Source organism: Aphis gossypii, chromosome 2 (assembly GCF_020184175.1).
Source record: "Aphis gossypii isolate Hap1 chromosome 2, ASM2018417v2, whole genome shotgun sequence".
In the NCBI taxonomy this organism is placed as follows: Eukaryota; Metazoa; Arthropoda; class Insecta; order Hemiptera; family Aphididae; genus Aphis; species Aphis gossypii.
Genome location: NC_065531.1, coordinates 7,858,090 through 7,876,743, shown reverse-complemented (window position 1 = coordinate 7,876,743; position 18,654 = coordinate 7,858,090). Strand labels below are relative to the sequence as shown.

At 26.1% G+C, this 18,654-nt stretch overlaps 2 protein-coding genes across 5 annotated transcripts; both read left to right on the top strand.

Moving 5' to 3' along the window:
* The first annotated feature begins 4 nt into the window (after positions 1 to 4).
* LOC114125818 (WD repeat-containing protein 46) lies at positions 5 to 3,906 on the top strand. 2 transcript variants are annotated; one of them, XM_050202406.1, is made up of 13 exons: positions 5 to 165; positions 999 to 1,099; positions 1,227 to 1,349; positions 1,416 to 1,544; positions 2,015 to 2,165; positions 2,244 to 2,379; positions 2,448 to 2,547; positions 2,614 to 2,770; positions 2,840 to 2,987; positions 3,076 to 3,170; positions 3,234 to 3,326; positions 3,434 to 3,541; positions 3,598 to 3,906. In XM_050202406.1, exons 2-13 carry the CDS (start codon positions 999 to 1,001, stop codon positions 3,715 to 3,717), a joined length of 1,461 nt encoding a protein of 486 aa, XP_050058363.1. In that variant the 5' UTR covers positions 5 to 165; the 3' UTR covers positions 3,718 to 3,906. The 2 variants fall into 2 exon arrangements, with proteins under 2 accessions (XP_050058363.1, XP_027845400.1); XM_027989599.2 differs by lacking the exon at positions 5 to 165 and adding an exon at positions 622 to 832.
* A 2,993-nt stretch (positions 3,907 to 6,899) lies between these two features.
* On the top strand, positions 6,900 to 11,429 carry LOC114125814 (uncharacterized). 3 transcript variants are annotated; one of them, XM_027989590.2, is made up of 2 exons: positions 6,900 to 7,468; positions 9,148 to 11,429. In XM_027989590.2, exon 2 carries the CDS (start codon positions 9,522 to 9,524, stop codon positions 10,275 to 10,277), a length of 756 nt encoding a protein of 251 aa, XP_027845391.1. In that variant the 5' UTR covers positions 6,900 to 7,468; positions 9,148 to 9,521; the 3' UTR covers positions 10,278 to 11,429. The 3 variants fall into 3 exon arrangements, with proteins under 3 accessions (XP_027845391.1, XP_027845392.1, XP_027845393.1); XM_027989591.2 differs by lacking the exon at positions 6,900 to 7,468 and adding an exon at positions 7,529 to 7,812; XM_027989592.2 differs by lacking the exon at positions 6,900 to 7,468 and adding an exon at positions 7,529 to 7,891.
* Positions 11,430 to 18,654: the final 7,225 nt, after the last annotated feature.

The window sequence follows — 18,654 nt, the reverse complement described above, 5'->3', positions numbered from 1 at the left end:
AGTCGGTAAAAGAGCCAGATTTTATATAAATACCTGCTTCGTATAAAATATTTTTTTACCTTTTCCACCCGAGGATTATTATGCCACAAATTAAATCTATATTTTTTAAGTGTATCCGTAGATTGGAGTGATTGGACCATAAATGTATAACAGCAGAGTATACGAGTATGTAACGTTTTTAATTAATTTTTTTTCTAATACATAAAAATACAATTATTTTTTTTTTTTGTAAATAATACCATACAGATTTCACAAATAAAAATTTGTCTTTTCCCCTTCTTAGTATTTTTAATTTCATTAAGTATATAATTTTTTCAAATAAAAGTTCGTTTCCTGGATTTTAATATTCCTACGCCTCTAGATAATTTTAGTATAAATTTCTGACTGAACTAGTGAATTCCCAACTCTCAATAATATATTCTAAAAAATATGAAATTTATATGTGACATTGTGACGTATTGGGTATATTAAAATTTAAAATTTAATGGTGGTTATGTCCATATAATTTGTTGTGTATTCCAAGTCTAATGGGTAAATCAAGTATAATATATTATTTCTTCCATAACACTGAGATAAACTATATCATAGAGAATTGATAATTATTTGATAATAAACTTACAGATTCGCCATGCGGCAATATTCTGCATAATGTATTTTACTTTGGTACTGTATTCTATAACTGTTGTATTCATGTCTCTTATTATTTACGCTTAGTGTATTCTTTTTCTCCTATCTAATTATGTATTTATATTGGACACGTTAATGGCTCTTTCCTGTAATACAGTATTTATGTGATTTACAACAATTATAGAAGTTATTTTCAATTTTTAAGGTAAGACTAAAATACAGGCTAGATAACTGTTTATTAGTTTAGGATCAAATATAATGTTTTTAAAACAACTACCATTTAGATTATTTGTGTTTATATATATTTTTTTAAATAGGTAGTTGTAGTATTTTAATTTTTTTCAGTAATTAATTATTTAATATTTATTTAGATGGGGAAAGTTCACCAATCCCGAATAATTAATGAAACCAAAAATAAATTAGCAGCTAAAATTTCTGAAGCAGCAAATGTATTATTGCCTGAAAATTCTGGGTAATACTCTTTATAATTATTAATGTAAATTATCTTTAGCTGTTTCTGTTTTGAATGTTTTGATTTGATTAAATAAAATGAATTAAACATAATTATTTTAAATTAAATGATTGGTTTTTCTTTAAAGTTATATCATTGCTGAACCAGGAGAGAAAACAACAAAAATTACACAAACACAGCTATCAAATTCAGTTGATGTGACTAGTGCTAAAAAACATTTTGATTTACAACTTGATTTTGGTCCGTACGAGTAAGTTTATAATATCATGCCTTTGAATACAATATAAATACAATTAAAATGTATGTATTGCTTTAGTATTGACTATTCATTAAATGGTCGGCAGTTATTAATTGGTGGACGAAAAGGCCATGTTGCTGCTATGGACTGGATTACAAAACATTTGATGTGTGAAATAAATGTTATGGAAGAAGTATATGATGTTAAGTAAGCTAATAGTAACTATAAACATTTTTAATTATCTCATCGATTAAACACCTTACTCTCATGTATTATCTCTATGTCACTACTGTATAACAGCAATTTTGCATTCTTAGCTTTAATATTAGAGGTAATTTACCTATTATAAAACTTAAAGGTAAAAATATTATCTTGGGCATGTTAGGTGCATTTTAAAGTAGTAATATTTTGCTAGCTATAACTCACTTTAAAATGAAAGTATCAATAAAAGCCTATGAGATGCCAAATACAATATTCTTTCCTTTATGTTCAATAATAAATAAATAGACTTTAATATTAAAGCTATTAACATAAAATAAATGCATTTTTCTGAACACAGATATACTTAGTTCTACTTAATTAGTAAGACAAAAACAACACATATGGGTGAGGTGTTCTTCAATTCACTAAAAGTAATATTCATATTACAAGTCACTATATTAATTACTTATTTACAGGTGGCTTCACAATGAAAATCTTTTTTCGGTTGCACAAAAAAAGTGGGTTTATATGTATGATAATCAAGGTGTAGAAGTACATTGCTTGAAGAATTTAAACAATGTTTTACACCAGGAATTTCTCCCATATCATTTTCTTTTAAGTACTGCTGTAAGTCTTACATATAATTTAAAATAATTATTTAGTATTATAAACATAATGAATTTCATTTCCATTCATATTTTATAGAGTGAAGAAGGATTTTTATCTTGGTTGGATGTATCAATGGGAAAATTAATAACACAATTTAATGCTAAAATGGGTCGATTGAGCCTCATGACTCAAAATCCAAATAATGCATTGATCTGTTTAGGACATACAAAAGGTCATTTTTAACTATTTTTTTTTAAAATTTAATAACATTAAATAATATCTAACCTTATTTAATCCTAGGTGTTGTATCCATGTGGAGTCCTAATCTTCGAGAACCTGTCGCTAAAATACTTTGCCATGGAAATATGATTACATCACTAGCTGTGAATTCTAACGGACTGTAAGAATAACCTTATTTTATTTTAACTTGGTTATTTATAGCTTAAAAGTAATTTTATTGATATAGATATATGGCCACATCTGGGATGGATAGAAGTATTAAAGTTTGGGATGTACGCAAATTAAAAGGACCATTACAAGATTACAAAGTTAGGACTAGCCCAAGAAGTATGGTATTCAGTCAAACTGGGTGTTTGGCAGTGGCCATCAATAATGTTGTTGATGTAAGTATGATATATTCTTTAAATTATTTTGACATTCATAAAAACTAAATTGTTAACCTAATAATCTAGGTATATGAAGAATGTTGTACAAAAACTATACAGCATGCTTATCTTAGGCATAATATCGCTAGAACAATAAATAATTTAGCATTTTGTCCATTTGAAGATGTTCTTGGAGCTGGACATGATGGTGGTTTTTCTAGTTTACTAGTACCAGGTTAGAATTATTTATGAGTATTAAAAAGTTAACCATATTTTTTGACCACACAACTAAGTATATTTTATTAATTTTCAACAATGTTAAGGATCTGGTGAACCTAATTTTGATGCATTGGAGAGAAATCCATTCCAAACAAAGAAGCAGCGTAAAGAAGCTGAAGTCAAAATGCTTTTAGAAAAGGTAGAGTTGTAATTTAAGTTCTTCAATTAAAACTTTGTTTAAATTATAATACTTTTACTATAGATTCCAGCTGATATGATAACATTAGAATCTACTGTAGATGAAGTTGACATTGATACATTCCAGACTAAACTAACAGCTAGGAATTCACTACAAGTAAGTGAAACCAATAGTGACAAGAGTTAAAGTTATAATTTGTTATAAATAAGATAAAATTTCATATTAACATAATAGGTATACTTAATGATTTTATTTTTATGTAGACTGTAAAACCATTAAAAATAAATATCAAAGTGAGAAATAAAATCAAGAAAAAAACCTTAGCTAATCCTTCAAAAATAAAAGAAAAAATATTAGAAGAAAAAACAAAGGTAAATATTAAATTTTTAGATTTTTATTAATTTCTAATAAATAATTTTTTTTTTAGGAATTTGTTAGAGCACTAAATGCGCGACCTAAAGATGAGATCGATGATGCAAAGTCAACAGTGTCAAAACGTTTTGGTGTACTGGATAGGTTTCAAAACAAAAGAAATAAAAAGAAATAATTATTCTTAAATCTTATTTTTAAATTTTACAATCATTTGTTAATTTTTTTTTTTTAATTTTTACAAAGCAAAAATAATGTAAGTTATACTTTTGCATTTTTAAAGTGTTTTAGTAATTAACTCATCACAAATAAAGTATAATTGCTTAAAAAAAAACAATAAAAAAATAAATTTATAAAGAACTCTAAATTGGCATCTTAATTTATTGTGTTTGTATCCAGATTTTATTAGTAGGGGAAGGGAGGCACACATTACCATTTTACCAAATATACTACCAAAAAAAAAAAATATTAACAAATTAATGCAAGTAATTTATTTATATTTTTGGTCATTAAGTTAGTACATTATACTTTCTATTGTCATAATTTGTTATATATATTACTATTCATGTCTCTTAAGCCTGTCATATTATCTTCTTCATCAATTTTTAACAGCTGTTTGACGTAAATATTCAAAATAAATTAATAATAAAAACATATATTTTAAGACTAAGTTGCAATCTTCTTGGAGATAATTTTGCAAAATATTCTATGATTTCACTTTTTTAAATGACCTCTTTTTTTATATGTTTACTAAAGCTAAACTATTGAGTCTATTTTCAATAATTGTTTACCTTAAGTATGTTTTCAGTTGCTTTAAAATTGAAGAAGTATGTTCCAGTGTAGCTGTTGTAATAGGAAGTGTTGTAAATATTTTTAATAGTAATTTTATATTAAGCACCATATCTGTAAATACAGCCCATGGGAGGTATGGCCCCTGTGCCCTCCTTCCACCTTTGGATATGCCACTGTCACTGCTTGTACCTATTTTCAGTATTTTCCTTATAATTTGTTTATTTGGTTACACTTTGTTGAACTTAATTAAAGAAAAATTATAAACCACAAATGTTGCTTACTACATGCTTATTTACCATTATTTTCATATTTTTCATGCCTTTACAATTAATAATTTATTTATATTAATGTTATGAATGTCCCCCATACCATGTTATAGATTTACAAGTGTCAATATTATTAAATAGAGATAGTTAATATCTGTTCTTATGATAGGACCGGAAGTGTATACAGTCTTTTATTAAACATGTTGAACTTTTTTCTCCCTCTCTTACTATTAATGGTTGCAGACGGTTCTAAGTTGTGTGCTATGCTTTTTTAACAATGTTGACCCTTTCACCTATATTTCTTAGTCTATTTATAGGTCTAGTGTCCAGGGTATTTGATGTTGATCATAACAATCCAGTCTGAATATATTCTATTCTTGTTTTAAAACGTTAGTACCAATCAGATATTTTATCTATAAAACCCCTCTTGAATTAGTATTATTCTTTAGTAATTTTAAGAGGTTTGAGAAAAATTTATGTTTATGACGAGCTATTTAATACTATTATGCTAAAATGTATTTTTGACGGTAGATTCTTAAAATTTTTTAAAAATAATAACAGTTATCAAACATCAATTATATATTATACTAGCTGGCTCCGTGCACTTCGTTGCCCGTTAAAAATGCCAATTCTATATAATATGATTCAAATTTTGATTAATTTGTTATTTAATATTCGGTTTAACGGTGTTCAAAACTTAGACATTTTCATTGACCGTTTTGATTCTCAAAAATCTTGTAAAACCACCACTTTAGTATGCGAATTTTGTAAAATGCTTTCTTATTACACACTAAATTTGTGGTACGATTTTACGAATGTACCGTGTAAATTGTAAGCATCGATCTAATAACATAACTTGTTATGTTAGTTTATTGCTGTGAATTTGAAATTTACTGTAGACATTGACTTATTTTGCTAATTCTTATTTTTTTGTTATAGTTTTAACAAAATATAACAATTAACAACAGGTCTATAATTATTATATTCAATGATAATCAATAGTGACCTTAATATAGTTTTGTTATCATTGCAGTGATAGTTGTTGTTGTTTTTTTACATCCAGATTCCGAAGTTTTCTGGTGGATTTTCCTAAAATTGTACTACATAAGCACCTTCTCTTGCGACCAATAGGAGCGAATCATCAGTGAAAAATGTTACAAAAATGGAGAAAATAAATAATAATAACAAAAAAATTGTTACCATGATTACCGAAAATAAAATAGTAATAATAATAATAATAATAATAGTAATAGTAGTCATCGGTATTTTTTATTTTTCATTGTATTTTTATTAATTTTCCGTGCAATTTTCTTAACTTTTTCTTACATAAGAACCTTCTCCTGAAAATTACGACCCAAACAAAATAAGAATGAGCGAAATCGATCCAGCCGTTCTCAATTGATGAAATGTTATACATTTTTGTCTCTATTTTTATTTATATAAAGATAGAAGATAGATAGATTATTGTGAACTAAAAAAAAATTCACTCAACAAATTTTAAATTTCCAAACTAAAATAACTATAGAAACCATAGATTATATTGATTGTACATCGAGCTGATGTTTAGATGTCTACGTCTACCATAGAGTAAATAAAGACAATGGTATCGAGTTCAAATCCCACACATCAATGAATAGATTTTGCACTTTTTCTACTTATTCGGTTGACTTTTTAAAAATTTTCTTTCGTAAAAACTTTCTCCAGACAATAACAAATACAACTAAAAAATAATTAGCGAAATCGGTTCAGCTGTTCTCAATTGATGAATTTTTATACATTTTTGTCTCCATTTTTATATATATAGATTTTTAATTTCTTTTTTTATTATGACAACGATTTAAGTTTGTATGTCTATTTGCATGCATTTTTAAAAACATTTTAAATAAATGATTTATTTTATTTAAATGGTTGCCATTGACTACCAAAAATAATTTAGTTGACTATTTGCTGGATAGATGGCGCTTCTGTAATTTCATCACCACCTCGTCATATTTCTCTAACCCGATAACTTTCTCAAATTTTTCGTCCGTAAGAACCTTCTCTTGGCAATTACGACCCAAACAAAAAAAGAATGAGCGAAATCGGTCCAGGCATTGTTGAGTTATGCGCGTACATACAAAACAGGGAGTTCTATTTTATATAGTAGTATAGATTATATTATATGATTAATTATATTACATTATTTTAAGCAATATATATATTGCTTAAAAATATCCTAACTTCATTAATTGTTACAAACAGCTTAATTTACAAGTCAAAATAAAACTTATTTAGATTTTAAAGAGTTAAACTTAGATTCAATCATTAATAAACAAGTAAAATCTACTGGTGTAGATAAATTATCCAAAATATTATTGAAAGTAACAAAATCTCTTCTTACAGAAAACTACTTGAACGCCAGTTGCATTCAGGCTTCCAGGTTATTATTAATTTATTCAAGTTCTTATTACCTACATATTACCTCAATGTTTGTCATCGATAGTTCTTATCAAATCATGGGGGATGTGTATATTTACTATATTTATTGAAAAGTGCTGTACAATAATCAAATTCACAAATTGTTTTGTCGCGTACTTGTGTATTCTGCATTTCTGCTGTTTATACTACCTGTATAACTACAGAACCTCACATCATACAAACAAACTAATAATATTATAATTATCTATGCTAACAATGAATAATGATGAAGTCTCAAGTCGGAGCTATACCAACCCGACGAACTAGTACTCCGTAACGATGTGCGGGTGTGCCGGAGACCGGACCTCCGTAAAGACATGTTAAAAATTCGATCTGCTGATTGTGTTGTATACAATCTCCATTTTGGTCGCCGAGATGTTTCAACCGTTTCTAGAATCAACAATCAACTCAAAGGTACATAACGAATAATGAATAATGATAACGGTTATATAGTTATTTGTTATATTCTTGATATTCTTCTATACTAAGATCACAGATATAGATAATAATTATTATCTATATCTGTGACTAAGATATATTTTAGTTCATGTTCTGTGTATACAAAACAATTTGTGTATTTACCACCTATTTTTTTTATAGTGTACAAAAATATTAGATATTAGATAATTATAAATTAATGAACGTACGATTCATATGGTACATTACGAACAATCATTTATACCATCTCTAGAATCAATAAAATCCTAACAAACCAATTTGTGTTCGATCCAGAGCGTCGTTCTCCGTTCTCTACTCTAGTGAGTTGACTGAATGCAATTTTCATTTAATTCATCAAAATTGATTTTTTCCCTCATAAAAAAAAAAAAAAAACAACAGGTAGGTACAATACTATTTTATAATTATAGTAGGTATTATAACTGTATAACTGAACTTAGCCATGTGTTTCTTTTTCAAAACACAAATCACTACCAATTGTATACTTTTTATTCTAAAGTATTGGTCTCAAATTCTTACGTAATTAAACCAATTAATTTCTTTCTTATAAAGTATAAATTAATCTATAACTGATATTTTGATGCTTTGAAATCTCTTAACGCTGTTAAACATACTTCTCGAAAGTCAATAATATTATAGAGTTTTAAACAACTAGGTACAAAAATCTACATGATTAACTGTCAATCCATATTACATAATACCATGACCCACTGCTTCATCCAGTAAAATATTCTAAGTATATACCTATGTTTATTTTTGATATTCTCAAGGTCCTAAATTATTAGCGATGATAGATCTCCGAATTTCTTGTTAATATACGCATAAAATCTAAATTTATTTGTTATTCCGCATTATAGAACAAATGGAGCTTTTTCTTTTCTTCCCTGAGCTCTTAGACTAGCCAATACAATCCCCACTATCTTGGTTTTTTTAATTCTACTCGTGTAGATTTTAAACTTAATACTTTATTGTTACTTTAAAAGTCTAATTTATCTAATTTTCTTTAGTCACTATATTGTTTCTAGTTGTATACATTTAATCTTAGTCTTGTATATTTAATTATGAAATCAGTATTTAAATTTTGTATTATTATTACAACTGGTTCTTAGTTAATGTCATATATGTTATATTATATATTTTGTAAAGAGATGCCACCCATTTATCATTCAATAAATAAATAATGTTGCTTATTTTTCTTTTGTTCGGGAAGTAAGTCCCAAGTTAGACATTTATCTAGTATAATGTATAAATAATATAACACCTAGATATTTTGTGTATATGTACAGAAATTACATTGTTTATTACTATTATTTTTTTTTTTTTTTTTTTGAGGAGCATAACAGTGAAGACAAAAGCTGACTTCTGTTGCTCTCATTGAACTAGAAAGATCTCAGTATATTACTGTTGTTCTAATCTTTTTAAACTCAGAGTAATCATATCAATGAGTTAATAAACTTGATGTATTGTACAATTATTGGGTCATTTAGTGATCGTGTAAGAATATAAAATAGATTGAAATCTAAAGATGATTAACTTTTCAAATAATTTGATGTATAAACAAAAATACAGTATACATTTGTCCAAAAACAATTATATCTTATTCAATATTCTAGTTTAATATAATATTTTATTTCAAGGTTTCCATTACAAACTAAACAATTACTGAAATACTGGAAAACTGCATTGGAGTATGGAAGAATCCTACCAAGTGAGTAAACACTAATATGAAATGCTCATTTTGCAAAAAAAAATATTTGTGGAAAATAGAAATTAAAAACTTCATCATTATGCAATTTCATCAAGATATAGATTTAAAGGAAATATAATACAACATTATTAGCGTTTTTGAAGATAATGTTCCTCCTGGTTGTTTAAAACCAGATTAAAATTACATAAATATCCTGATGTAATATTTGAAATTATTGTACCCACTCATTAAAAAAAAAGAAATGTACTGAACATTTTAATTTTGATGATATAAGAAGACAATTAGCAGCAAAATCTTGATACAATGTTTACTAATAATTGTAATTCTAATAGTTTAATCCAATGTGATGATGTGATCAATTTAATCAGCTCTGATGATAGTGACAGTGATGTGCCGCATTACATAAGAAGAAGATCGAATACTGAATATACTCAGACGAACAATATAGTAAACCAAAATTTGAGTAATAATTTATACAATTATAATAACCAAACTGAAATGCTTACTTTAGTGCCAGAACCTATTGTTATTAATGTTGAAAAAACAGGTAATACACAATCCAATAGAGGGAAATCAGTGAAGAAACCAATTGTTTCAAAAAAAAAAACTATCCCAGGACCAACTTGTTTGATCAACCCTAATAACAGTCGAAGTAAAACTCCTGTCAGACACTTTGTAGCTAATAAATTTGTGAAAAGGTTAAGTTTTTATCAACGAGTAAATTCTAGATTAATGTCAAAAGTTAAACAATTGACGATTAGGAAACAGGAATTGCAAGATATTCAAATAAAATATTTACATCTTAAAGAAAAAGTTCTTGAAACAGAAGAGAAATTATTGGATAATGGTATAGATACATCAGAATATCCGGTATTTGCTTTAGTTTGTGAAGACAAAGATTCTGAAACAATCAACGACAATAAATATGATATATTATTAGAGTGCAAATTAGACAGAGAAAATCAAAAACCAGATGAAGATGAACCAGAATATATTTTGACCCGTGAAAGCTCTCCAATTTTAGAACCACAAATTAAAAATGGAATTAACTTCCAATAGTATTAAGTAAAGCCTTAAAAACTCATTATAAAATAACCTACCTTTTGTAGCATTTTATCATTTTATCATTTTTTTTTTTTTTAGAAATAATACGTAATATGCAATATTATACTACTTAAATATTTTTATCATATCTTTAAATACTTTTGATTTATTAAGAATAATATTTTAAAAATAAAAATAATTAATGCATAAACAACTAATTTATTATTCTTTTATGCGAGTAAAAAATCATTATCTACTTTTAAAAACCATTAATGGCAGTTGTATTATATTAGATTACATTATTTTATTATTATGACTACATAGGTAATATGATTGAAATAATAAATAATTAACACATGTTTTTATATTTTTGAATTTTGAATTTAAACTAGATTTGTTCAACTTATTTCTTATTCGAAGATATATATATATTAATTTTAGGTACATAAATAATTACTTTTTAATGTATTAATAAATACTATTGTCTACTAATAGTTCATTTTTATATTAATTATATCTATATTAATGTATTTTCATGTATGACAGTGGCTTGGTGAACTTTACGGACCATGATGCACAATTTATATTAATTAATATTATATGTACATAATATGTATTTATATATTATATAATTATTATTATGTGATTGTATATTTTAATTTTTGTTTTATGTTAATAAAACATTATATGTCCAATCGGTCCCCCCAAAAAATTTCCTCTATGATGCTTAGGCGTCATAAAATACCATTCCCCATGTCACATGTGTGACGTGTAATATACTAGCTTATAATGTACCAGTGGCTTGCAGAACTTTTTCTTCATGGGGGGCAACATTTTTTTTTACCCCATCAATAAAAATATACTTTTTAGTTTTTATTAAGATTTAAGAGATTCCATAAATACTAACCTAACACCCATAAAGTCATAACTCATACAGTATGTTAATCATCAACACAAGTTTTATTTCAAATCATAATTATCAAAATTTCTTACCAAAAAATACCAACAACTGACTTACTACCGATTTTCAAGTGGGGCCTATATCCCATTAATGACATTTCTGCATGCTACTGAAAAGTACTAAGGTAACACAAAATTTAGATTTTAGAAAAAACTAATATGTATAAGTATTATCTCAGTTAAGCATAAATATTTTTATTTAATATATATTAGTTTTTTTATTTAGCCATAAACTTGTTATGATAAGAATAATTTACTGATCCATTTATTATTTATTAAATTAGTAAGATAGTGTACAGCAAGTTTTAAAGTTTCTTGATTACTCTATTACATTAACAAATTTCAACATTAATACCAATACTATTAACTTATAATTTATAATTATGTATAATAAGGGGTTTTCATATTATGAACAGATAACCCAATGTTAAAGAATTACAAAGTTTTATTAAAACTATATACAATAAACAAATTTTAAATTATCAAAAATATATCTGGAGAAAAATAAAATTTGTTTTAAAAATGTATAGGTGTATTAATTTCCATCTACAATAGAGTTTTGTTAATTCAACTTAAATAGGACATACACATGCCGAATTTAAAAAATTAGATATTTAAACAGAAATCAAGTAGAACTTAAAATATATCTCTTTTCATTATTCTTTTATTAAATTATTCATGTAGATATTATAATTAATATCACCATTGGTTATAGTATATACTATATTCTATAATCAATGATATTACTGACAAGTTCATAATTTTTGTTAAAATTTCAACAGTATTATCAAAAAATGTAATAACGTTGAATTATTAAAATGATAATCCAAGAATAAAATTATAAGTAGATTTAGTAAAAGTATGCCAAATTACTGAGGGTGCCTCAATTTCAAGACTATTGTTTGTATAAAAAGAATATTTCTTTAATTTTTACAGTGGTATAAATGGTTTAATATTAAATTTATTAAATTTTTTTAAATTCTATAACATTATTTATAATTAAAAAAGTTACTTTTCTAGATGTAGTATATAATATCTACAATTAAAAAAATATATCTAATTATAAAAGTTTAACTTAATATCTAGAATTAAGTTTTTAAAAATGGTTAATAGTTAATAATTATATTTATATTTTTGTACTGTGACTAATCCTTATCAGCTGATGTATAATTATTGTTACTACAATTACAATGATTATAATATTTAAAATTCAGATTTAGTGTTGGCCCTAAAAAGCCCGTACTGCTTTTCTGGGTTTAACCCACTCAATATTTTGAAAAACCCAACCTGCTTTTCTGGGATAAACCCACTCAATATTTTGAAAATACCCCACCTGCTTTTTTGAGATTAAGCCCACTCACTTGATATTTTGAAAATCTCTTAAAAAAATCAATGCTTCTTTCATACTCAACATTTTTTTGTGATTTATTTAGTTAACATTATATTATGTATTTTTCCAATTAAACTTTGATTAGAAAAATATGTATCTAATTAATATTTTTTAGTTTCAAGTAAAAGTGTAAAATTAAAAAATTCACACTGCTTGTCAAAAGAAAATTTAACAACTTAATTATTTAAGTAACAAACATAGGGTTACTTATGAAATATAATATCTAATGACTGTATAGCTTATACATATAAAACTATAAAAACAAAAATATTATTTGTATTATTTATTTTATACTCAAAAAATTATAGTAATGGACAATGGTCAAACATAATATAATCATATAGTATTTTTAATGGGACATGATCACGATTTAAATCTTAAATCTTGAGCATGATACAAGATAAGAAAACTGCGGTTAATACATAGAAAAAATTTCTTTATTTTTTAGACGGGTTTTATCAGAAAAACCCGATAAAACTGCCCACTATTACCTTTACAATAAAACCCGTCGGGTTTTTGAGTTTTTTCTATATAGCCTAGGTTTTTGCCTACCCTTATTTAAATAGGTGCATTGTACAGGAAAAGAACGGTGGAGGATAAAGTAAGTTATTCATTAGATTGTCTGTAGTTAAAGAATAACAACTATCAAACATTGTGATTTTTTTCTGGAATCATATGGGATTTAATTTTTTTGCCATGTCATTAAGCTAAAATTAACCCATCTAGAAATTAATAATGACAATGACAGTTAACGAGTTTCAATAGTTCCATTGTCTATTTTATCTAATTATAGAATATTTAATAAGTTATACTGTAAAAAGTTAATATTTTGGTTAATAGAGTGTAAAATAAATTGCATACCTAACTTAATGTATTAAATCAAATTAATATCTTATACCCTAGTTTGGTAAAAGTAGATTTTTTTAACTTTTCTACTCTTATACTCCACGAAAAACTTATCGAGGATAGATATAATGACGCTATCACGCTACAATATGTAATTAATACTTTTATTGCCACAATATAAGGCGATACCAATTAATAAAGAAAATCGAGTTATAGACGAATTGTTAGATCAATTTATCACGGGATTTGACTATTGTAGTTCAATTTTAATTTAAAAAAATGTATAAATTGAATTACCTATTGATTAAAGAATAAGTATCAATAGCAACAACCCAGTTTATTAGCATTTATTCACTGATTCATCTATTTAGCGTGCCGAGTAGCCAAAAAGAGAAAGAATGAAAGATGACCTTCTTGAGTTGAGTCTATCACGATTATAATATATTATTAGTTTTAAATTATAATACTTTGTCCTTCCATTTAATCCTTTTTCCATTAAGGTATAAATATTTAATAAGTTTTGTTCTCTATTAATTATTTTTTGCAAATATAAACCAATAAAGTATAAAATAATATTTTAGCTTAATAAAAATTTCTATCATACCAATTATACATATATTTTAATAAAAAGTTACTTTAATTTTTTTTTTCTAAAAGATTATCATAAAATAGCTAAATTGATTTACCTAACCTTATTTGTTCTAAAGATGGCTTCTAGTAGCTAATTTTTGTTACTTATAAAGTTGGTACATTAGGGATTAAAAATAAAAAAATCCCCAGTATTCTTCAATACTCTACTGAAATTCTACCTAACCTATCATCATTGGGATCCCTGAAGTTCGAGGATAAGTTGGACAAGGCAAATATGAAAATCGGGAGGAAGGATTAAATTAATAATTTAATGGATAAGAGACACTAAGAGACCTAGATAAAGATGGATACATGGAGTTCAAGAAGACTTGAAACTTTAAAATGTAAAGAACGCAGAATAACGTGCAAAAGATAGAGAGGGATGAAGACAATATGCCATTGTGGCAATGGGTCTTAAAGGACTGTAAAAGCCCAGAGAAAAAAGAGAACACTTCAATGAGTACTTTTGTATTTAAAGTGAATTCAATAATATCATATTTTTCAACTTTAACATTTGGTTCACTAAAGTTTTACTTAAACAAAAATAATCGGGATAAACAAAAATTAAATAATTTTACTCACCCAAAGGAACTTGTAAATTTAACCAAGTATTTAAGTAAATACTTTTTAAACATACCTAATATAATTTTCAAAATATTTTGGTGCTTTTTGCAATACTTAGAAATTGAAATATTTGTAATTTCCTAGTTATTTATTTTTAGTGATGGGAATTAAAAGTAGGTACAAAATAAAATTTGATACAGCTATAACACAGAAGTAAAGTTTTGTTCTATAAAATCCTACGACTATACTCTACCTAAATTTTAGCAGAATAGCTATATGAACAATAAATCTGTGCCAAAAAAAAATGAAGTATTAAAGTTCTTATACAACGAAAATCTATAGTGCAACGTGTAAATGTGTAATTCAAGCGAGACTATAATCTTTTATTAATAGTGAGTCATATTACTAAAAAAGATTTTAGGCGAAAAACCTCCGTTGGCTTCTAGAAACTTTAATATAACCTAATTTTCGTCACATCAGCCCTCAAATCTTATTTTTTTATCACTCTAGGTTTTTGCCACGATTTAGAGAAGATCACAGACATATATCTTATTATATATGTCTGTGGAGAAGATATATATAGATAAGTAACTATCATAGATCTTATAATACTAGATAACTGATAAGTAATGAGCGTATGGAATGCATAACAACATAGAGGGCGCTGTTTGATTACCCGATTACTCGTACGCACGGTAATATGTGTAATTCCGTAGCATGGGTTATTTATATTGTATATTTGAACTATTATTAATGATTTATTAGCTATTTTATTATTACCTAATGTCACAATTCATTTTTACTACGGACTAAGATATACAGGACTGGAAACGACGCCGTTATCGATGAAACCAATGTACAACGCTAGCTGGTACAACGTCGATCTTAACGCTATCTAGATACCCAAGTGCGCTATAAAATAATACATGATATTGCCTACATCGTCCTTATAACTAAAAATATTTTAAATTGTAATTATTATACATTTCAACATTTGTACTCTCGTTTGTCCCTATATAAACAAACTATCAAAAATTGATGGAATTGCACCTTTTTTTAAAGAACATATTTTACGTTGGGCAACTTCATTAGTCTGTAATACATTTTTTTTTTATATTACAAGAGTAGTATATTTTGTTTTTATTTTGGTAGTATCAATTCACTTGCACTTTACTGTGTTTTATAGTTTTTAAATACTTCTCTTAGTTTAATAATATGTATAAAATATGAAAAATATTTGAGAAGTTTGAGTAATATTTTAAATACTTTAAAAAATTATCTTTATAACACTATAAGTTGCTAAGTTATTTACCGACGACAGTTAATAGTAATGGTTATATAATAGATTATAATTTGCATAAACATAAAATTTAACATACATTTAAATCTCCAGAATAGTTGGTATTTATACTTATTAAATCTTCTGCTGAAAAATGATTTTTACATACATAATGAGCTATGGAACTTTTCCCATTAAGTTTAGAGACAGCTTTAATTCCAAGCTGTTAAAATGTTAGGATCTTTCGGTGCTTTGAATAATGTGCTTTTAATATTGTTTTCCAAAATATGACATTGGTCTACACTACACCGTCCAGGCATTTTGAAAATGTATTTAAATTATACCAAATGACATTACTATTGAAATATTACCATATTAGTAATAAAAAAGTATAGCATATAATATCATAAAATAATAATAAATAATATTATTATAGTCCGGATAATGTGTGAATATATTATTATATATCTATAGTCAAGAAATAAAATTAGATACAAGTGTAAAGTGTTTAACTATTTTATTGTTTATATATACAGTTGCTAGTTGCAAAGTTGAATATTGTAAATTAAATATTACATTTTATTATTTATTTATAGGCTTATAATATTTGCCAATAGATGGCACAGCAGTCGCGGTTGTACCGTCAGAAGATGAGGAAGCGTTGTACATTTGGTCTAGACCCTGGACTCCGCCATCCCATTCGTGTCCAGTCCTGTTTATCATAGTCCGTGATTGTTACACAAATGTTTCTAACAAGGTGAATCCACTTTGGTTTCTAATATACATATTATGCACGCCTGTCCAAATCGACTTACATCACTGCGGGATGTTATTACGCGGCTGTTCATAATACCGTTGTTATCTACAGTCCCTGTTTAGTAGTATAAGGTCTATGGACGGTAACTATACAAATAGAAGATTTCAATTCTCAGATAAGCGATGTAAGATACACCACAAAAAAAAAACGAGAAAATATTATAGTAGCTTTATACCCAACACTTCGCTTGTAGGTAATTCGTATAGGGTACATAAGTTATTATTTTGGTACACATTTAAAGTTTCTCTTTAGAAATAATTGAATTATTATAATATTAATCACAATTATTACGCAATAATTAAACTCGTTTATTGTGTACAAATCTTTTCTATTGCGTCATCTGCTCGACGACCAATATAAAAATCATTTTATTTACGCTGACGGACTACGCTAGATGGCTCTGTTTTTTTATTCCACTAAGACATGTCCGTGAGTCACGTTAGTTAGGTTTTTTTTGGGTTTCTGGAGCAGTCTTTTAGAGTTATCATTAAAAGAGAATGCTGTACAGATTAAGTCTATTGTCTAACGTATTTCGATTAAAGTATATCGGGTCCTAAAGCGCCGATTATGGTAGCTCTTGTTATCTGTACTGCTAGGGTCAAGTGACTAGTTTGCGTTTTAAGAATCGGTCGGCTTAACAGTGTAGTTCAGGAATCGATATGTTCATTTCAGGGTAAAATCTGTAATTTATGTATCGTTCCTAACTTCACCACGATGATGAACCGTGTTCAAACACTTTTGCGTGAGGGGTGGCTGATGGTGATGGCTAGAATTACATGCTATCAACCATCAGCGACGATGATCTGCAACCAGACTCGTGTATACGAGATAATACTGGACAGTGATTGAACTACCTGAGTGGTAGATTTTAATTTTATATGTCATTTGTTTATTAATTAACGACCTTTAACTCTAAATTATATATTAATACATCATATTACTCATACATAATCAGATAATAATTGCATAGCTAGACAACTGGTATATTTAAAATTTTTACATTAACGTGAAAATTAATATTTCAAAGCTTGAAATAATTAAAAACTAACTTTTATAAATTTAGGCTTAATTAATTTTAAAAAAAATTATGTCTATATTATGTTTTAAATTATAATACAGTTTATGTTTTTTTACGATTATATATTTATATAATTTTTAATCCACTAATTTATTGATTGTGAGTCTAAACTTAGTTTTTAAAAAAATATTTTTAATTTAATTGAAAATATAGCATGTAGATTGTAAGTAATTGATTATTATTTATTACCTATCTCTAAATGTCATATAAGCAAAATAAGTGATCAAGCTTAAAATCATAAGTTAATATTTTTTATCTATCAAAACCTTTTGAATTTATAGTTATCCAACTAAAAAAATGAACCACTTTGAAGTAATATTATCATTATAAAATCAATATATAATCTCATAAAATATGTTTAAGTTTGATATTAAATTATCTTGATTAGCTATCTAGGTATTTATTAAAAAAAACATTCATGACAACAAAATTCTTAAATAAAGTGTAACATATTTATTAGTAAAGTATTTTTAAGTAATTGATAATTATTGACTTAATAACTGTTTTACATTTCATTAAAAAAATAATTAAAAATTTTCAAATACCTTACAAAGATATAAAATATTTTGTGAACGATATAATATATGTTTTAAAAATGATATTATACATTTTTGGCGAAAGTTTAAATAACGTACAGTTATTTATTTCTGATTAACAACAAAAAACAAAGTTATTTATCCGTAATATATTTTTCTTTTTTACCTTTGCCAATGAAACCTGCATTTTTTATTTGAACTGGTGGCCAAACGGTTAATAATGATGAGTGCATTTTTTTTTCAAAATCAGACTTAAATTTAACAAAATCAAATAAAACCGAATGCAATTCAT

What these genes read in the sequence shown, in the direction of transcription:
- LOC114125818 (XM_050202406.1), top strand. Translation starts at nt 999, where the DNA reads ATGGGGAAAGTTCACCAATCCCGAATAATTAATGAAACCAAAAATAAA. An exon ending in CCATCAATAATGTTGTTGAT is followed by an intron (nt 2,771 to 2,839) that starts GTAAGTATGATA and finishes CTAATAATCTAG; the next exon opens with GTATATGAAGAATGTTGTAC. An exon ending in TCAAAATGCTTTTAGAAAAG is followed by an intron (nt 3,171 to 3,233) that starts GTAGAGTTGTAA and finishes CTTTTACTATAG; the next exon opens with ATTCCAGCTGATATGATAAC.
- LOC114125814 (XM_027989590.2), top strand. Translation starts at nt 9,522, where the DNA reads ATGTTTACTAATAATTGTAATTCTAATAGTTTAATCCAATGTGATGAT.